Source organism: Tinamus guttatus, unplaced genomic scaffold, assembly GCF_059628265.1.
Source record: "Tinamus guttatus ecotype Peru unplaced genomic scaffold, ASM5962826v1 Tinamus_guttatus_pri_ptg000125l, whole genome shotgun sequence".
Taxonomy (NCBI): Eukaryota; Metazoa; Chordata; class Aves; order Tinamiformes; family Tinamidae; genus Tinamus; species Tinamus guttatus.
Genome location: NW_028288659.1, coordinates 2280857 through 2303310, shown reverse-complemented (window position 1 = coordinate 2303310; position 22454 = coordinate 2280857). Strand labels below are relative to the sequence as shown.

Here is a 22454-nt window from a genome sequence, read left to right as displayed (position 1 = left end):
AAGATTTTCTCTTTCAAGCAAACCAAGTGTCCTCAAGTAGGAAAAACCTAGACGTTATTACTGAGCATAGTCGACATTACAACACTTATGTCCCTGCCTAACCATAAACTTGTGCTCCATTCTGAAAGTGAATTACTTAAAGTTAAGTAATTACATTAAGTTCAAATTATACTAAGCAATATTAATACCTACATGTGTTTACAAGGAGAGTTGTGTATGTCATTTACTGTACAGGTGCTGGAAGACACCAAGTATGGAATATAGCACTACTTGTTTTAATAGATTTTATACTCCTAAAAGTAGAGCTCAAGATACACATGGATGACAAAATTCTTTTTCCATCCTCAAGCATTTGCAGAGCAAGAAATATTGCAAACAGAATTAGTATGATTATAAAATATAGCATAGACACTGTACAGCGCTTATTATCGAATGTGTATCTACTTCCACTCAAATGTAGCTGACAAATTCTTCCTATATCCAACAAACTAAGAAAAATAAAAAATATGCAATTATCAAAACTATTCAAAGTGTTCAGCAATCAAGTGACTAATGGGGAATTTCAATGTCCCATAGTCAAAATTGGGTAGTATACCTAAAACAATTGAGCTTTTCTGGTCTTGATAGTTATTTTGTGGGCAAAATAAGACCACAAGCTCTGTCAATTTTGCAAATAAAGAGAAAAATCCATAGAATTAAACAGAGAAATACATCATAGAAGAATGTAAAGAAAAACGGTATAACCAGTGAAAAGCAAAAACACAACTAGGAAGGGAATAGACAAGTATTTCTAGAAAAACAGCAACTCACAGGGGAAATAAAGGCATACCAGTATATCAGCTTTTACTTCCGTTGGATGGATCAAAATGATCTATATAAACATTTCCCTTTTAGCTGAGGAAAAAAACAGGGGCATGTCAGCTGCAAAACCCTCTGCTTATTACAAAAAACAACCTCAGCTAAACATGTCTCCAGCCAAGCACAACAATCAAAACAGTTTGTGTCAATCTGTCACTTGCCAAGATAAAACAGAATGTGGAGCAACAAGCTTTTCCATAATGAAGTTGGAAAGGTTTTTGACATCCATCATTCCATTCCCAGTCATAATCAAAAGTTGCCATACTAAAACGAACACTTCATGCAGATCTGAAGTCTAACAACTGTTAGTTAACACCACATGATGATGCTACTGGCTGATATCTAGACCAAGGTTGTTAGCCTAGGTGGCAAGATCTAACTCTGCAGGAAAGGATTATATTTGTTGGAGTACTGATCACTGCAGCCAGTTAATCTTTTTCTAATTGTTCCATTTGGCAATTCTTTTAATTCTAGGGTTTTATTCCGTATTTTTGAAGGACAACAGATAATTGACCTAATCATATATCAGGGCTGGATGGAATGCAAGTGGCTTTTAAACCCTGCCAACAACTTAGTTCAGTGAACTATTGTTACCTTCCATTCTCCCTATACAAAGTACCATTTGCCACGCTATTGACTGAAGACAAAACTCACTGAAATACTGATGATTGTATTTATTATGAAGTCTTCAGGTTTCAGATTCATCAAGTCATAGACATTTCTTTGAAAGCATTTCAATTAAACCTAAGATAAAACATTTTATGTATGCAGCGTACCAGTCTCTGCGCAGACTTGTCTGCATATGTTCTAGTAAGCTATCCTGGAAGAAATGATACAGGAATACTCCCTAGAAGCAACCTGCTTACAAAGCACATCTAACTTATCTATTCAAAATTAACCTTAAATATATTCTTGATTGTTTCACCCTGAGAGTAGCTAATTATATATATATATATATTATATATATATATATATTATAACAAAGAAAATATTATTTGCCAAGAATCATTTTTTGAGACATGCTGTTGATATATACATTTTAACTGTAGGCAAGTTGTGTCCCATCAGTTAGGTTTCCATTGGCCTAAACAGTGCACGCTTGCTCCTCTTTTCTCCCCAGTCGGCTAATAAAACAGAAGGCAGAGTGTTTCTTCCATGACTTCAATGTCTCTTTATCACAGATTTCACAATTATCCCAATCAGTGAATTAGTTGGTGAAGTATAGCACTACTTTTCACTCAGACATTGCTTAAATTAGCTCTTAAAAACCTCAGAGGTAGAACAATTTTTGAGGCAGGTAGGGATGAAACTTGCAACAGCCATACAGCAGATGTATGGATCTGAAGCATTCCTTAGTCCTAACATCAACCACTGGACTGCGGGTGAGGATGTAGCCACCACTCATTGTGACAATCACTGCACAAAAATAGTAGATCCCTTAGACCTTCCAACAGTACGTACTAACAAATTACCAAACTTCTAGAAGGTTTTATATTTACAAAGGTAGGAAAATGGTTCCTCTGACATCAGTGATGTAAATATCAGATTTAGCCATATAAATGTGACATTCAGGAAAGAAAACAGAAGTCCGATTCAGCACAGAAGGAACTTTGACACTTCCTTAGACAGTATAACCCATCTGCCTAAAGGGAAATTGTATTTTTTAAATATCTAATATCTTAGATATTCTAAAAATATCTAAGATCAGTCACAAGGATATGAATTCTCCCCATCCTCCTAGCAGAGCAGTGTCCACCAAGAAAGTAACTCTCTGGAACAGAAAAGTAGAAAGAAATCAGTGCCTTAAACAGAGAATTCATCAGAATCATCCAAATTAAATTAGAATAATACAGTAATGTAGTTTGGACGGATCCCTGCAGGTCATTTGGTCCACTCCCTGCTCCAAGCAAGATCAACTTAGAGCAAGTTGCTCAGAGTCTTGCCCAGTGAACTATTGGTGTATCTCCAAAAATGGAGACTCCCCAGCTTCGCTGAGCACCTGCTCAAACACTTGACTACACTGTGATTTTTACCCCCTTCTGCCTTATCAGAGCTTCACAGGTTGCAATTGGTGCCTGAGGCCTCCTGTCCTTTCCCAACAGCTTCTCAGAAGAATTTGGTTCTTGAAGCCCAAAGTCTCCCCGAGCTTCCTCTTCTTAGGTTTGAACATTCTCTTTGCCTCTTCTTGTATGTCACATGCTCCAGCTTACAACATCTCTGCCTCTGAATAGCACTCCTGCTTTCCAGCATTTTGGCCACTCCCCTCCATTTTGCTCTCATCTTCAAACTTGTGGAGCTGCACTGTGTCTCATCAAACAGATCATTTTTAAGGACATGAAGCAGTATCAGCTCCATTATTGACTGCTGAAGACAAAACTAGTAAGTAGCCACCAAATGGACTTCATATCATGGATCAAGACTTGGCGGTTCCTATTCCAACCAGAAACAAGTTGTTAACAGGAGGATACACTTTGACCCTTAAGAAAGTTTGTACAGAAAGATACAGGACATTGCTGACAAGTGAGCAGAGACACTGGCCATAGATGGCATGCACAGATTGGTTCAATCTATCAATTAGAAAATTTACTGTATATGCAAAACTCTACTTATTAGATTTTTTTTAATGACACCCTGTAGAATAGCTTTCCCTGGAGGAGTTCTTAGTACATAAAATGTTGACAAAACCAGAACTTAGAGTGGGTTCTTTCTAACTCCAGAAGATACAGAATGTCATGCTGCCTGCTAAGAAGTTGGACGAAGTGGATAAACGCATAATCGCAAAAGAAGTGTTGCTGGTTATCTCCTGAGTCCAAATTCACCCCTGATGTGTTTATGCAGTATGCTGAGGACAAGTTGTTACCTGTCATCACTTAGGCATGATTCAAGTTCTCCGTAGACATGGCTGAAAGGTCTTCGGAAAAGTAGGTATTCTGAGCAGGATGGATCTGCAAGTAATTTAAGAGAAGACTACTTTTTCATGGGCTTTAGGGCCTGATCGGCCTGGCCAGGATTCAGAGTGTGTCTTTAAGACAGAATATGAATTAGAAGAAAGTTTCCATTAGTGAAGAGAGTTCTATGGGACTGGAGTTGAACAAACTATGTGATACATGGCTGAGAACAACAGAGATCAGGTAACTACTGATATGGTAACTACTGTGTCTGCAACATCAAGAGAAATTTTCTGCATGGTATTACATCTCCTTATAAAGACTAGTGCATTGCTATCATGAAGACAAGGTGGATAACCAACACAGTAGAACAAAAGGCTTTAATTACCATGTCAACAACAGCCAATGAAGACATAAAAGAAATCACATAATGCAAAAAAATAAGCCTTTTTCAGGAGACTTTCTCTGTTTCTACAAACTCTGACATAACTATCATCATCAAGAAACAGACAGTTGAGTAGACATACAAATACCACATTATCTCTAAGTACCTGGTATTTCTGTGGGTTTCTGTTGGCTACACTGGATGTGAAGCTAAGGGCTCCAAGAAAGACTTAATGAAACTAGGAAAGGGCATGGATGTACAAAATATAAAAGAGGTTGCAGACCCTGCCAATCTCTGTAACAACTCCCGATCATCAAGATAAGCAAGCTCAAAATTCTAGCTTGTATGAGAGGACAGCTAATATACTACCGAAGATTTCTGAGACAGGGCAGATATGTCAAGAAGAAGGTCGCATCAGCTAATGTGTTAAGTAATCGTGCTTTAAAGCAGCGCCTAGAGATTGCTGTAGCCAAGGTCAATCCATCCAGCCAGGCTCACTAAAGCAGTCTCAGGAGTGCCATATTCTTCACAGTGTGTTCAGATTACAATGTGGTGGCATATTCCTTTTGCTTCTTAGTATAAAGTTCTTACTCTGTGATAAATCATCTGAAGCAAACTTTTCTACTTCATAACAAACTGAAAAAGGGCTTTATAGCCCCTTCAAGAAGACATTTGTGGAGCTTAATTTTATGTTCATGCCTTGTTAGAGAAGCAGAGTAATTTTGTACACAAGGACTTCATTCAAGTAACAAAGGTGTGCAAGTAACAATGCGATTCACTACACATACGCAAATATAAATGGACATAGACAAAGTCCATGAAAAAGTCATTAATATGGCAATGCAAGGAGCAAAACTCTATGCACTTGAAAAACATTTGCAGTGGCAGAGGACTATCTGAACACAGCAGTTGACAGTAACTGAAATGGTGACCCATGCAATACACTTTTATATGCGACGGGCTGGACGTGTAGAGGAAAAAAGTTAAATACTTGGTTTCCTCAGAGAGTGCAAAGGAAATTTTTCCAGTCTCAAATGACAGGACATGAATGCATCTATAGTTCAAATGTATATGTAAACTGGCTTAAGTAATATTTATTACAGATAGCCAGTATTCTGACTTTGCCTACTATACCATGAAAGCTAGGTTCTCTGCTAATGTTAGATGAAAGGACTTTTCCCCACCTGCAGATTAACAAATCTCTCTTTGCAGAAGAGACTTTGCATTTCTCTCAGTTACTCATTTTCTTACTGATTGACTTGTGGTTTCAGTCGTCCAGATGGCCTAAGGTAGTTTTTACTCTTCTTTCCTCATTTTTTTTCCTTTGATCAAGCATTTGAATAATTTTCTGGTCAAGCAAAACAAGACGGTACATTGGTCTGTAATTACAAGCCTGAAAAGGCACGGCAAAGAAATGTGAATACTCCACTAAGAAACAAGCATACTCTTCTATTGGAGATAGAGTTCTTCAGATGCAGTAACATATGGAAATCTTTGAGGTTTATGTCTATTTACATGCCTAAAAACAGACACATTTTTGTTGTGGATTTAATGAAAGAAATTCAATCCTTTTCTTAAATACAGATGTGATGGATTATGGAATAGCTGTTTACATGCATCATTAATCTCACAAGTTCTAGGAAGAATATGGAAAGATGGAATTATAAGAGTAAAGACACAAGTACAACATAAGTCTCTCTCCACTAGCATTGTACATGCAATACAAGAGATGTTACTTTCATAAGCATCTCGCCAGACTGTGTATTTAAAATTATTTATTTTTGATCATACACCTTCCTTATGTAAACAATATATTGACATCACAGTAAACAAGACACAAAATGTACCAGAAGTCTGTATTTTTGATCAAAACAAGTACAGTGACCAAATTAAAAGATCTTGAAAATCTAAGTCAGGAGTAAGAATGTTATGAGGACAAAGGAATTAATTTATCTCATAAAGTGCCATTCACTCTCTCAGAAGACTCTCTCCTACTTTTTTCAGATCTTAAGTTATTAAATGATTTTTCATTTCATTGTGAACACTACTGAAATGATAAAAGGACTGCAGATTCCTGCATTATTTTTTTCTGAGTTGCACTGATTAGACTGCTAGAACAGGCAGAAGGAAGAGAGAGACATGAGAAGAGAGACAAAGACGAGAGTTCTGGCTCCACGTAAGCTTGTTTTGGTCCTAGAAAATCTTCCCAGAACAGATGTTAAGGCACGGAAAAAGCACAGGCCAGACTTGGGACTTAAGTATGTAATTTAACTGCCCCAAGTAACATATTACAGGGAGAAAGCATTGAGTCTGACATAACTTGGATTGCCAGCAGGACCAGATGGTTTACTTAAATCACAAGCTAATAAACCTTTACACAAAATAAGAAGGAAATGAATTACGGTTTCATCACAACCCCATTTTTGTTAAAGCAGTAGGATGGCTTTAGGTGCTCTTAAAGACTTCATCCAAGACACAACTAAATAGTTGGCTATTCTGAAATATGGGAACAACTTTTTCAATTTTTAAACATATTAAGAAGGCTGTTAAGTATAGCTTCATGAGAGCTAAAAATACCAGACAAAAATGGAGAAATAACAAAGCAGTAACAAGAAAATTTACTTATTTTTAAGTAAATTTAAAACACAATTTCTAGTGTATAAGGTAAGGAAAGTCCTCAGCTAAAAGAACAGTTGAAAACTCAGCCACGCTGGTAGCAGAATGGTAAAAGCTCTGCTCCTATCACAGAGACAGGAGCTTTGGCTCTCCATCAAGCCTCTGTAATTCAATGCTAGTGTGTGAGTATGCATATATGTATAGGTGGACACAGGAACAGCTCATGGCTACTGGGTTCTCAGTTATGACAACGTGACTGCCACTAATCCTTGTGAGGTAGATTTAAAAAAAAAAAAAAGATCACTTACCTTCATTTTTATTCTGCAACTGTAGGCACTATTTAAATATCCTAAAGTGAACAGATGTTCAGCACCTAAAGAGAGGCTTCCTCCCTATACTATATATATCTCCACACAAAGCTATTTCACTTGTTCTTGTGGTCGTTGTTAATTAATGTTGCCCTAAGGTCCTTTGCAGACAAGTGAAAAATGCTTTTTTTGAAAGTTGGAATTACTTAGTTAAAGATCTTATCGAAAGAAACTGGGAAATAAACACTGCAGAATGTTGTGCAACAATTAAGATTTCTCTATATATCACATTTATCAGCTAATGCTGTCAACAGCACATACAATCTGCTTCTCCCAGACAGAGAGACAAAACTCACTGGAGTACAATGGTAAAATACTGCTCAAAATACACTGGTAAAAAATTTCACCTCCATCCTTGAAAGGGTGTCAGATTTCCACACAACTTCGGCCAGTGTCAACTGTGTGCAGCATTAGAGGACTGGGGCAGACTCTGTATATGGAGAATTTCTGTTTTACTCACAATACAGAGGGAGTTAATGTCAAAGATGTGGAAATGTCTGGTAAGTTATCATTCCTTCAGAGACAAAACAGGATCTTCTGGTTATCTGTAGTATACAAGTTATTTTAGGGATGAAGTGGGTGTTTCTAGAGTTAGTCTGTGTCTTTCTTAAGTCTTTGTGTCCTTGGTTTTTAGGTTGCTAGGATTCTGTACCTTCAACACTCCAGATAGATAAAATTGTTTTGGTGGCTTAACAGAACTGGAGCCACTCTCCCACTCTTTCTTTTACTAATTGGGGAAAGAGAAGAAGCAGAAAGAAGATAAACAAAGTGAACAAAAGACTATGGTCTAAAAAGCTGCAGAACACTGTAGTTGAGTGAAAATTTTCTTATCGCTGTGAAAATGAGATACTTGGAAATAAGAAACTCTGACTCTCTCTCTTATCTATGAGCTGGCCCTCAACAAAACTTTCATTATGAAAGAGTATCTGATAATGAGGAAAAGTTAATGCTCTGTATTGCCTTCTGCTGTTTCCACTGATGGCTCTGGGCAACAAAGAGCACTAATAGTAGACTGACCAGATAGTATCTGACATTACAGTGCTATTCCTACAGAACCCACAGAAATAGGAATACAGAAGCCTTTGTCTAGGAATACGTTGTTTGAGTATCACCAAGAGTGTTTTTTTCTCATTTTCCAAGAGCAATGAGTTATAGGTTATGCCCTTGTATAAAGCAGGAATAATCAAAACTCACAGATATCTGAAAAAGAAAAAACTCTCAGAAATCTTCTTGAGCTGACACACTTTGGAACTGAAGAACTGACAGCGAAGTCCTGTTAGGTTGTTTGAAGGTAGCTGTGACAGCTGTATCTCCTAAATGAGAACCATAAGCCATATAAATAAGCAACAGCCTGCTGACAGGACAAGAACTTTTGAGAAGGAAGTAGTAACTGTCTCTTCTTAACACACACACACACACACACACAAAAATTGAGTCAGGCCAGGGGAAAAGAAGTGAAAAACTGAGTATCTGATTTCTACTGAAGACAGAAAGCTGGTGTAGTTCTGGTATCTGAAGACTATATAAAGTTAAAAAATTATTTTTAATTTTCCTCAACTGGAACAGTTATCAAATGAAGTATTCCCATTATGATTTATAACCCTTGCAAACACACAGAAGCAAGCTGACCTGTCTGATTTTACGTGAACCTATAGTCTGAGGAAACTGTCTTGTGTACATCTTGTGTGGCTAGGATTGAACCTCTCCAACCTGTTGGGAACATGACAGGAACTGCTACTTGTAAGGATAATTAACAAGAGGCAGAAAAACAAGAACTAAGCGTATTTAGCATGATTTGTTACATCCAAACAAAATTTTAAAGCATCAGTTGACTCATGATAGTCCAATTGCAACAGGGTATCTTCAAAATAACTTTTGACCTTTCTTACTGTACTCGTGATGGCTGCCAAGGTAGTGGTTCAGTTATGTCACAGGAAGCCTTTCAGTTCAGCCTAATTGCCCAAGGATTTAAGCAGGTTTTCACAAGCATGCTCTAGAATACACTGACCTTCATTTTGCTGTATTTTAGGGAGTTTCAGGTTAACTAGGATACATCACCATGGTATACCACCATTTAGATATAATCTAACGATATTCAAAGTCAATATTTGGCGCTGTGCTATATAGTATAGATTAACAATATATATAGTATAAATTGAATCTCTAAAAATATAAATGATAAAGAAACAAAAAAACTCACTACGAGCATTGAAAAATATCATGTTAATTCCATAAGCACCTTTAATACTTTTCTCCCAAAAGACAATAAGGTTCACACACACAATTATATAAAAGTGTAGGCATTACAATAAAGCACATACATGTAGGAGAAGGTTGAACTTGTGGCTAAGCTTAACTGAAGAAGCAGAGCCTCATTGGGAAGCTCAGGAAAGTTTCCTCTTGTACTAAACTTGTGGAAACCAACCTTTAGCACTGGAGATAACAGAAAACAGACATTTAATCTCACTATACTGAGCCAGCTGAACTCAGGATGAAATTTCGCTAAGGGTTTGAAGAATTATCAATATCAATCTAGCAAGATCTGGAAGCTTTTGTGTGAGTAAAAAATGTTTCAGAAAGAAGTCCTCAATATATAACAAAACTGAAATTTGTCATTTTTTTTCCATACTTTTCTGGACAAGAGAACAATCTGGGAAGAAATACAATTTCCTTTCTTTCCCTCCATGGATGTGAAGAAAAACAATTATGCCAGAAAAAGAAATGCACATTTTTCTGATGAATCTAATGCACAGGTCTGATGAACTTGTCATATACCATACATATTTAATGGTATAATAATTCCTTCTAAGTTCCCAGTTGGAAAATGGAAAATAAATTCCAAATGGACAAAGCACAGGATTAGCTGTAAGCAAATACTAGAGTATTGGCTTGGATCTTTACAATTCCAAGCATTCCCAAAGTAACTGAATGTGCATGACCTTATCCTTCAATAAACTAAACCAGCTTGGAAGACACTTTGACTTTTTTCTTCAGCTACAACAAATTCAAATACAATCTAAAGGTAGGTGCTTGAAAAAATATTACAAACACAGAGAAGTGCCGAAATGGGGCTTTCTTCAGAGGGCTTGACCATCATGAAAATGTTAACTTGAAATCCTTATTTATCAATAAAAAAAAAAAGACAATAACAACCCAAATAAGCTGAAGATCAGCAATGACATCGAATTTTTGTATGGCAATTTTCAGTATTCCTCATTTTTTTTTCAAATGCAAAAGGTGACTTAAATGGAGAAATGCTCAATGTATATTTTGAACTTAAGTTGATTCTCACCTCAGGGTCAAGACCTCTCCTAAAAGTCACAAATTTTTGCCCACTTATGCACTTATGCATTGTTAAACAAGGGCAAAGATTTAAATAAATTCCAAATCTTACGGATTCTTTAGAAATTTTTCTCCTATAAAGTTTTTCTCTCGTAGAAAAAGGTCTCCTAAAATTTTGTTGGAATACGATTTTATGAGCTTTTCTATTCCCTCTCCCCTGGAGGCAAAAAACCCCTATGAGCCTTCTCCCCTGGAGGCAAAAAACCCCTATGAGCCATCTGAACACATGTAGAATGCAAAGAATAAATATTCTACTTTGTTGCCTCTTCAAAGCTATACTACTGAATACAGAAGGAATTACATGTTACCCCTGACATACTGAATCTCCCTTCCCCTTTAATGAAGGTGTCTCAATATAAATCTGAATACATTCAAATGAAAAGACTACACAAGCAGTTGAAATACTCTAGGGAGAAACAGTGTTTCTAAAAACGACTGACAACACTAATTGATGAAGACACATTGCAGTTTCTTTAGTTAAAATACTTCGGAAAAAAAGAAAGAGACAGGACAAAAGCATGTAAAATTTCTGGATCTTGAAAAACAATGGCAAGATTATACTTAAAGCTAACAATTGAGTGAAAACAGTTTTTTACGAACAGTTTATGTCTGTAATTTCTTTTACCAAAATAAATCAAAGTCTAAGTTTTTAGCAGCGATTCTTTACTTAATATGAATTAAACGTACACAGGACTTGTGCAAAAACCAGATAAAGCTGGGCAGACTTTTATAGAAAGGAGCGATGCAGGAAATATTCAAGAGCTGCTTAGCCTAAGAGAATGCAGACTGCTTAGAAAAAAATCAGTGGGAAGCAATCAGGCTCCAGCAGCTTTACCTCCAAGCCATTGCTTGGATTACTGCCCTGATCTCCAATTGCTTGGTTTATCTAACTTCTCAGCAAGAGATAATACAAGAACAGTCAAACCCACTCATTAAAAGCAAACTATGCAGCATCTGTTACAGATGAGTCAGAATTCTGACATTTCTAGAGTGCAGATTCTCTGATACCTCAGAAAACAGCTGTAGGTAATTGGTTCATGAGAAACTTTTTACAGGGACCTGTTGTAATCAACCTAATGTGTAAGAATTTGTGCTAGGGAATAATCCCAGCAGTTAACACATTTAAAAATATTTTACATATATTTCAGTTACAGAAAGCTCATCAAAAGGGGTATGTATTTACATTTGTTTTCCATTCTTTACAGATACTTGGTCAAAGGCGCTGTGGAAGAATAAGGCCCAGTTTGTAATAAATTTGTTGTAAATGTATTTTCTCTCCTCACAAAAATAAAAGGTAGTCCATAATAACATGCATGAAGAAGTTACAACAGGGCCAGAACAGTGGTCTGAAGGCAGGTACCATCCAAAGGTTGTCTATACTTTCTGTATAGTGATTTCTAGGTAAGACAGGAAGGAGTGAACTCCTGCAGGCTGAATTTTTTGTTTTGCTTAAAACCTCTGCAGAACCTGTACTTATAACAGGAAATCCTGGGGAGCAGGAAATGGGGTAAAACATGAGAACTTGCGTAAGAGGTTCTCATTCACCTGGTAACTCATTTCACATCTTTTTTTCTTAACAAATGGATACGAATTCTGAAGAGCGCACAGATGATAGAAAAGTATAATGAGTCTTGTTATCAATATATTTACTTATGCAATTAAGTCTAAAAGAATACTAAATCCTGCTAAAATTGCTTAAAAAGATATAGGAAGAAAGAATCAGTACCAGAGAATTTAAACAGTATTTTACTATTAGAAGGGGTCAGTATTTAATTCTTCTCAAATGGCAAGAGAGCGAAAGCTGCCATGTGTAGGATATAAAGGTCTAGTCAATCAAAATAAAACTATTTATAGGTTAATATTTATAGGTTTAGATTTATATACTTAAGCTCTGTTTTAAAAAATCCTATTAAGAACCAAAACTTCAAATAAAGTTGTTGGGAGACATCAAATTCAGACTGTTACTCAGAAATTTCAATTTAGATAACTTTTTAAGGAAGGAAATGTCCAGTTCAGGAAATGTCCAGTGTCTCACATTTTTGTTTGTCAAAATGTTTTAGGACAAGGAGTTAGATGTTACCTCACATTGTAGAGAGGGGAAATGAATGCAAGCATGAGTTGATATATGTTGTAAACCAGAGGTGACCTACCACTTCTGAAGGAAACAAAATGAGACAATGTATGTTAACATCAGGCAGTACAGGAGCTCACTTGCATACTGCAAAGTCCAGGATAACAGCTTTTGGTAAAACTACTTTTGGTAGTAATAGAGAAATTTATGTTTATATCTCTGAGTTTTGCACCCCTGTTCAATGTCTTCTCTGATGTGCTCTTACAGATCTATGTGGGACTGTGAACCAGATCAGTGAATTGGTCCACATGAAAAAATCCTTCAAAAAAAATAAAAGAATGGGCAGACCTAAGAGTTCTGTGATTATGATACAGCTGAAGTATAAGGAAAAAGAGCTTTGCAACAATAAATGTTGATCTTTTGAATGCAAGTATTCAAAAATATACATGTGAGTATTTGTCTTCAGCTTCCTATTACTACTGCATGCATAAGTTTTCATTCCTAGTAGTTTCAATCAAACAATACTGTGAATAACTCCTAATTATGAAAACCCTGATTAATTTTGAATGTTCATCCTTGATGACCCTGGGAACAAATACTGTTTTAAAGGCTATCCTAGAATAATTTCCTTGTATTTTGATTAACTGCTTAAATGCTTTTTTTCTCTTATCTTTCTTTTATTAAAAGGCTTGTTAAACTAACAATTTCATTTAAGTAGACTTACTTATTTTGATAATGCTTCATAGTATTTCACCTATTATTACCTAAATTCCATTTAACAGATGGAAAAACAAGAACACACAATAAATCATAAATTTCAACTAATTGCAGCTATCTGCAAGTCAGCCATCTATTCCAAGTTGGTTGCGTTGGCTCCCTCTATCCTCAAGAAATATAAGCATCCCAAGATAGGGATTGTTTCCACACTGCGTGAAGAGCTGGGAGAGTCCTAGTGTGAATAGTAACATAGAAACCATTGTTCAATATATATGTTCATTAAATCACATCTGAACTTGTTCCATAAAAAGGACCTTATTTTTTCATAGAAACAGTACTTTATCGCTTCTCCTCATGGAATGTTCCATTGAGAACAAAGTGTGTTGGCCCACCCAAGGTACTGATGCTTAATTTTACTTTTTTAATTATGTTTGAACTGTTTTAGGTATTCACAACATTTGTCTTGAGCAGTATTTTGATGTGCAGAAGGCACACAAAGTCAAACTGTAAGTGACCTTGCCATGTACTTCCCCGAATATCTACTAAGGAAGAGTGGCAGTAGGCTGGAGGGTAAACAGAGAGAATAGGCCTGGGGGTAAAGAGGGGCAGTAGGCCTGAGGTAAACAGAGAGAGTAGGCCTGAGGGTAAAGAGGGGCACTAGGCCTGAGGGTAAACAGGGGAGTAGGCCTGAGGGTAAAAAGGGGGAATAAGCCTGAGGGTAAAAAGGAGGAATAAGCCTGAGGGCAAACAGGGGCAGTAGGCCTGAAAATAAGGGTAGTAGGTCTGAGGTTCAATATGGGCAGTAGGCCTGAGGGTAAATAGTGGGAGGAGTCCTGAGCATAAACAGAGAGAGTATGCTTGAAGGTAAACTGGGAGAGTAGATCTGAGGGTAAACAGAGGCAGTAGGCCTGAGGGTAAACAGGGGGAGGAAGCCTGAGGATAAACACCAGGAGTAGGCCTGAGAGTAAAGAAGGGGGAGTAGGTCTGAGGGTAAACAGGGGGAGGAGGTCTGAGGGTAAACAGAGGGAGGAGGTCTGAGGGTAAATAGAGAGAGTAGGCCTGAGTGTACACATGGGGAATAGGCCTGAGGGTAAAGAAGGGGAGTAGTTCTGAGGGTAAACAGGGGCAGTAGGCCCGAGGGTGAACACTGGCCATTGACCTGAGGGCAAAGAGGGAGAGTAGGCCTTAGGGTAAACAGGGCAGGATGCCTGAGGGTGAACAGGGGGAGTAGGCCTGAGGGTAAACAGCGGGAGGAGGTCTGAGGGTAAACAGGGGAGTAGATCTGGGGGTAACAGAGACAGTAGGTCTGAGTGTAAGAGGGGTAGCAGGCCTGAGGGTAAACAGAGGGAGTAGGCCTGAGGGTATAAACAGGGAGTAGTTCTGAAGGTAAACACTGGGAGTAGGCCTGAAGTTCAGCAGGGGCAGTAGGCCTGAGGATGAATAGGAGCAGTAGGCCTGAGGGTAAATGGAGGTCAAAAGGAAGGTTAGGAGTTAGAAAATTATCACATTCTCATAGATCATTTAAAATCTTAGAGGTTACAAAGAAAGGGACTTAATTTTGCCAAATCTTTTTCAATTTTTTTTTGGTGAAATATTGAAAAGTGGTAGAGTTATTGTGAGTTATGCAATCAGAAAGAAAACATAGTCCTTGTTTAGGTCATCTTCTGCAGTATTTGAGAGCTGTTACTGTCCCTACTTCAATGATAGCAATTGTCAATTCCATCTGTCAATACCATCCATATGTCTGTCCTCCTGGTCTGTCTAAACATGGGTTTCCCTGTGAGCAGGGCCCCACCCTGGTGCCTTCTTCCTGTTTATTCTCTCTTGTTGTCCTCCCACTGCTTTTCCATGTATTTTTCTCGATTCAACTCTCTCATTCCATCAGTTATAGAATTCCATCAGTTTATCTCAGAAAGGAAACAGAGCGTGTAGGCCCACTCCGAAGTACTGCTTTTTGATTTTTCTTGTTTTAATTATGTTTGAGTTATTTTAGGTATTCATAACATTTGTCTTAAGCAGTATTTTGATATGTAGAAGGCACACAAAGTCAAACTGCAAGTGATCTTGCCATGTATTCCCCTGAATATCTGATGAGCAGGAGTAGGGTTAGGGTAAGGAGTGATTTGGAGATCTTCCAAACCCGCCTGGATGTGACCCTGTGCCATATGCTCTAGCTGTCCCTGCTTTAGCATGGGAGTTGGAATAGATGATCTGTAGAGGTCCCTTCCAAGCTCAACTATTCTGTGATTCTGTGAAACACATTTCCAGTATTGTTCTGTGAATGGTTCTGATCATGCTCATGTTGATATATGAGACAAACTCCTGCTTCTTACTGCAAGAGGTAAGATGCCATAGAACAGTGAAAAGAAAGTTTTTCATCAAGATGGGGCCTTTTTTCAAAGATCTCCAGGAGTTTTTTTCCTAGGAAAGTAAAACTATCATTGTATCAGTGACCAGGGGAAAATTTAAACTTTTTTTTTTTTTTTTTTTCCCTGAGCATTGTTAGGATAGGTTTAGTGAAGTAAACTCAAACTTGATTAATCCACAAAAGATGCCTGGATCCACATTTGTCTTTGCCCATCTCTAACAGACAAGAAAGATCTGGATGTTAGAAGTGCTTACCCTAGAAATCCTACCTGGACCCTTACTGAGAGTACTCAAAAAGAGTACTCCATACTCTGTACAATTTCTTTCTAGAAAAGAGTATACAGAGTTGCTGTATACTTTCTTTCTTCTAGATCTTTAACCTAATGGGTTGAACTAATGGCATCAACCACAGCTGTACATAACCCGATAGCCTTAAGGAATTTACAATAATATTTAAATACAGGGTTCCACAAGTAGACCAACAAAACCAACTGAATATGCTGGAAATAAAGCATTTGTTGAAGAACTTCCAAGACTCTCTATCTGTATCCCTCATCTGCTCTTGTATCTAGGTCCAATCCAAAGGATGAGTTGCTCCTAACAAGAAATGCCTTTATTTATTTATGGAAAGTGAAGGGAAAAAAAAGAATGAGTCCAAGACCTTGAAATAAAGAAAAAGTTTTTCTCCGATAGAGAAATTTGCCATATATGGATTGATTGTGTGTTAACACAGTTAATAGAGGTTGCCAGAATATTTTCAGACATCAGAATAAAGAGAGCAAGATTGTAATCTGAAATAGAAATAAGAGAACCATGAAATGCTGAATAGTTTCATGGACATAATAATTTGATTTTCAAGCCTGTAAAATGGAAAACCAAACCTAATGAGATGATTGAGGGTAGGACTGCACAACACAGGCTACAAAAACAACATTTAAGATTGGGGCAGGAATGCACACACAAGACGTCCTCATACCTTGAACCACTTAAAGCCAAAATGGTTGACCTCATGCACTGATTCACTTAACAGCTTCAGACAGGCAGTGATGTGGTAGAATGAAAGAAAACAAGATAAACAAAAGAGAAGAAAGAAAAAAGCATGCAATTAAAAGCAAATTCAGTTTAGATAACACTAAATTTTTAAAATCCACACACAACATTCATAGTTGGTCTAAGAATGACCCTAACCTCTTATGCTAGCTTGTAAAAGATCACCGGATTTGCCAACAATTTCCTATTAAAAAAAAAAAAAAAAAAAAAAAGCTCTGCATTTGTAAACTCTGTCATAATTCTACACAAAATCTCCATGGAAAATGACAGAAAGCATTTGAAAAAGAAGTCCCCTCCTCTCCTTGGAGAAGCAGCTACTTGCCATTCCTTTCCTACTTGACTGTAGTTAACTGATACTGAAGAAAAATCCTATTGGACAAAGTGATGGACACAACAACTTTTTTGAGGCTAAATGCAACATGTCATTCAGGTTGCTCTTCTCAGTCTTCTGGAAAAATGTGCATGCATTCATAAGCATCATTCTTTTAGCTTTAGGGCCTTTTACCACATTTTAGGGCCTCTTGTGCAAATAAAACTTCACTTCTATGACAACAGTCCCCTATTTTACTAATCCAGGCTCATCTTCTCTTCATAATAACCCTTTTGCTCATAATGGATAAACATCCATGACTAGGCCAAAAATGAGTCCCTTCCATCCTGTGACTGAAGTCTTCCTTACTGCTCTCTTTCTTTTTCATCTAGGACAGGACTTCTATATTTTTATTAATCTTGATGTCTTCTCAGGCCTCTAGTCCTTGCATAAAGGTTATAATTAAAAATCTGCAGGAGTTCTTCTAATATGACTAATATAAGCTCTTTCCTATTGCAATTATAGAGCTACAGTGGTTTGGTAGGAATAGAATCTTGTCTGAATCTTTGAAAAAGTCCTTCTTGTGCCAGTTTGTGCAGTAATCTTGTCTGTAGTATAGCTCATGTTAATTCTAGTAGGACTTGGTTTGGCTAGTGAATCAAATACAAGATATTACCCTTTGCAGGATGCCTTCAACCCACTTTTCATGTCTGAGATGAGCTGCTCAGTGAGCAGTGAGACAACCAGCTCACTGTGATCAACCCCTCACACTAGCCTACATTAGGTGTGCATAAATTTTCAAATGTTCACCTTTGTGCTTACTTCCATAACTTCAGATCCATTAACACCTATAAATTAATAAATGGCACCCTTCTTCAAAACCATCCTTCAAAAAATTCATTGACCCACCTGCATCTTGTTCTATATTTCTACCATAGCTACGGTAAAAGAGTGTCCCCTATGGGTTTCTGTGTGCTAAAAGAACATAAGGAGTAATCATCTCTCCGTTTTGTATCAAAGAAATGAAAATACCATCACGGCATAGGCATCATATCACTATTTTGGTTACTTTTGAAACTTGGCATAAAATATGGTCTTTTGTGAGATAAACACTTTTCTTACAAGTAGATCTAGACTTTGATGCACTATTTGCTGCCTATTTAACATTCCGTCTTATACATTTTTAAGCCTATAGAAAGGTTGGACAGAAGACATCCTGCTAAGTACATTCCATGATGTTGTTTAGAACCTTAGGATACAGCAACTAGAATTATGCTCTAAATAGGTCTACCAGCAAACTCTGACTTTCTTCTTGAAAGCCTAGATTATTAACTAAAAAGAAGACACAATATAAGAACACATTTTGAAAAAACTCTGCAAGAGGTTTCAAACTGAAGTTATCCAGAACTTCTTTCACTTAAATAACAAATGGAAGGAGAAAATGCCATTGTAGCTTGGCTGACCAAAGGCTCCTATTTGCTAATTAAGGTCATACTTAAGGAACATACTTAAGGAACAGTATAACTGTGGAAAAAAAAACGAAGAAGGTCAGAAAAGCATTCAGTAAGAATGTCAAGTTCAGCTTCTTCTACTTCAGATGTGCTATCAAACCTCAGAGATGTTTACTCACCACATATGGTATTCTTTCTTGATGATTACTTACGGGAGTCAAAATTGGACACATATATGATTCTCCTGCACTTCTGATCAGTGATACAGACTAAGTCCACGTGCAAAATCTTAAACCTGTGGCTTCAACAGACAAGGATGTATTTTCTGTATGTAAGCTTAAGCCAGAGGATTTGTCTCTCTGTCCAGTAGTTTTGCAATTGCCAGCACAATGAGACTGTGGTCCATGAACAGGACTTCTAAAAACTATGTTAATAAAAATCATCTGCTTCAAATATGTGCAATAAACAGCACAGTGTGTGTGTATGCTTTCACACAGGAAAATAGATGGTGAACTGATGGACAGGACAGGTCAGAGGAATTCTTGTATAAAATACTATTTTAAAGCACAGGATACCATAAATTTGTTTTTTATATGCACAAAAATGTTACTTGGAAAAAACATACTGTCATGAAAGCTTTGCTGGCTTTATGGGCTCTGTTACCCAATGTTTGAACAGAGATTTAGGTTCATCAAACAAAACCAGCTGTGTTTTACAGTAAAGCAGGGAGAATACTACTTTACTGTCAGGTTACTTTCCTTTGAGGATTACCAGTGACTTTATAAGATTGCAGACCTGTTTCTCAGCATTGATCCTGGCTGACTCCTCTTGTGCTAGCACCATTTCCCGCTCTGCAGTTATCTGAACACTTTCTCTGAGTGCCTCTTCCAGTTCTTCAATCCGATCATCCTTTTTACGTAGATTGTCCTGGAAAATGACGGGAGACCAGGTGAAGAAGACTTGTTTGAAGCCTTTTAATCAACCAAGTTCTATGCCAACCAAAATGTGTTTCTCCCTCCCAAGGTGCAACTCCAGGCAAAATGTCTTCACGCAAAGGAAAGAAAGATGAAGTGATGCAAGAGAAGGAAGAAGCGTTTAGTAAAGTGAAGGGAAAAGCTAGCACAGCAAGACAGATGTGTTTGCCCTTGGTGTATGACATATCCCAGTCTTTCCAGATTATGCAGCATAGATAAGCGGGAGTTGTTTGTAAATACAGATTAGTGTGCAGTTCCAAAGAAGCAGAGTAGGCAGAATTGCTGGGAAGGAAGCAGGTGCTCAGGTTTGCTCGTTTGCTCGCACATTCACCAGCAGGCGAGGTAAAAATAGAAAACAGCAGTGCAGTTTTGTGATTTGCCATTTCCAGGTTAAGGGGTAAAAAAAGCAAACATTAACGCAACAGAATTTTCTATCGTTCAGGTAAGTCTTTAAGGAAGTCTTTCATCAATAACTCTCTGGGAATTATGAAATGTCCATCAGGGCAGTACGAATCTTAGATATACAAGGTACCAATATTCCCTGAAAATTTATTCTTTGATTGAGTGCATCTTCACAGCTGCAAGATTAGATGTTTCCTCTATATTCAAAGACCATTGAAGAAAACTGTATTGCTCCTCAGAAAACATACAGTTTGATACGTTTATACAAACAGTGTAGCTTAGCAAAATTTATACAGAACAAATGGTGTTCTTGCTTGTATAGGAAAACCTGCTTATCTGAATATTATTAAGAAAATAAATCTCTTCCCTCTGCTGTAGGGGCTTAGTCAAAAGACTGCAAAGGAGGCTGCCTTGATAAGCAGGTGTGAATGTCTCCGAGCACATCCACCAGAAGGGAGCAGGTCTAAGCAATATTTATGTATTCCTTGTCCTGCAGATTGGTTTAGATAATTTGTTTAAGATCAGATGTTTAATGCACACGCTTAAGTTATCACAAGGCCTTTTTAGCCACCTCAGCAACAGTGGAAGCAGCAAACATGTTTTTGCCTTTGCACTGGACTTTGTGTCAGATTTACACCGTTGTCTTCTGTCCTGTTTTACTTAGGATTGAAATTTTCCACTGTTTCCTTAAAGAATAAGGAAAAAGATGATTGATTTGGAAGAAACCTAAATTTGCAACCTTCATAATGCTAATTATTCATTTGAACTTAAGGAAAGATCCTTATTCCTTAATTTCAGCTTTCCAGACTTGAAATACATCACCAAGCATGCTGACATATCTGGCAGTTTCAGGACTGCCGCTTCCAACTAGAGCGTTTCAGCAGAAACTTTTTCAAAGCTTTGCGTCAGGCCAGTGCAAGACCTCTGGCACCACTGCCCGTAAGTAGGAAGGACTAGTGTTTATCTGCTAGTAAAGGCAATGGTATTTGCTAGGCTTTGCAGTCAGGGGAGCTTTCAGAGTCATCCTTTCCAAAGTGGATTCACGGGGCAAGTAATCGCCACTTAAAAAGAAAACAGAGATGTTTTTTCATTTCAAAGCTAAGAGTTGCAGAGTGTTGTTTTATGCTTTTTGAAGCTTCCTGAAACATTCATAAAGCCTTTCACCATTACCTCAGGACTACAATCAGCATAACCAGAGACTCTTCAAAAAGATAAAAAGCGAGTTCCCCAAAAATTCAGCACAGTATGTGAACAGTGCTGGGCATGAAAAGCACTTACTTGCCAATCTGTATTACATGAAAGACATCAATTCCCCTAGGGAATTATCAAACCCCAAAGGATTATTCCTGGATAGGAAGCCTACCCCTCCAGTTCAATCAACAGAGCTGGGAGGAGTTCATTGGACAATTGCATGTAAAATGAGTACTGGTTTAAATGAAGGAAGCGGGATTAAGCAATTCTTTTTCCTAAAGCAATATGTAAAATTTTACATATGCTCTACAGAGTTGCAAGTTAAGAAAAAAAATCTAGTGTTAACTTGAAAACAAATGCCAATGAATATTTAACTATTTTAAAATTTAGTTTATGAACTACTGATAACCTATCTAGCAAGGAGAGTTTACTTAGGAACTTTTTCTCAGACAAACACACTTAAAAAGGCCCAACAGTTTACTTGTGTTCCTAATAGCAGCACAATAAATCTACCCACCTGCTCCCACAAAATGACATCAATGCCCGGAAGGTGTAGCAAATTGTTGCATTAGCCAGATAGCACCAGAATTCTAATGTCCAGGATAGTTTCAACAGATGTTTAAATAATTATTTCATTTCTAGCTCTTTGTTTCATGATTAATTCATCAGTATTTGGTATTTTCTAGTATAAACCACAGTTTAAAAGAAAATATTAATAGAGAAAAAGTAAATAAAAGCAATCCAGCATTTTTCTTTTAAAAAACCATCATGTTTTCTCAATAGTCTGGCTCTAAAGTCTAACATGACAAGCTTTTGCTTAACTTTAATCTGTGCTACTGCTGTTTTCCTTTTTAAAATCACATTATTTTAATAAGCACTAACCTTTGAAGAAAGAACTACATTAAATATAACCACCTTCACCTACTATATTATTTCAGAAGTTTCCTATTACGAATTGTTCTGGAAAACTCAAAATTTTTCTACCCACTAGGCTCTAAATAGGAGTTCTAGAAGGGAACATATATGAAACTTTTCAGTGTGAACATAAAACAAATATGCTTCTTTCAGGTGATGAGGCCGTGATAACACAGACACACAGGTAAAAGAAAAGCTTCACTGCATGATTTGTCATATGCTGATAAAATAGATAAGTCCCGAAAGCTGAAAGGATCGATCCTCTGATGTAGCGGACTACAGCAGAACTAGAGCTGCTTCACAAATACTCCGGAATGTGACCCTGAGTGCAATTTTATAATCTTGTATTTTGATAAAATTGCAGAAAGAGGGACTGTGGCAGCCTTCTTTCATGAAGCTAATCTAGATGACTATCCAGGAAGAAAAAGAAACCTGTACAGTAACTGCTTTTCAAGATGCACTGCCTCCCTATGTATTTCCACAACCCTCCCTCGCCCTCCTCGGCTCCCAAGTTGCACACTTGCGAGATTCCATGGTAGAAATGGAACT

The 22454-nt window shown here is 37.4% G+C and overlaps 1 protein-coding gene across 9 annotated transcripts in view; it reads right to left on the bottom strand.

Annotated features, from left to right (window-relative positions):
- ERC1 (ELKS/RAB6-interacting/CAST family member 1) overlaps positions 1–22454 on the bottom strand; it is a 263972-nt gene that overhangs the window by 96301 nt on the left and 145217 nt on the right. For 7 of the 9 annotated variants that reach the window (XM_088521600.1, XM_088521601.1, XM_088521604.1 and 4 more), the window contains one exon: positions 19219–19350. The exons of the other annotated variants lie outside the window; for them this stretch is intronic. In XM_088521600.1, the coding sequence (XP_088377726.1) occupies positions 19219–19350 (132 nt within the window). The remainder of the gene's footprint in view (positions 1–19218; positions 19351–22454) is intronic. 9 annotated transcript variants of the gene reach the window in all.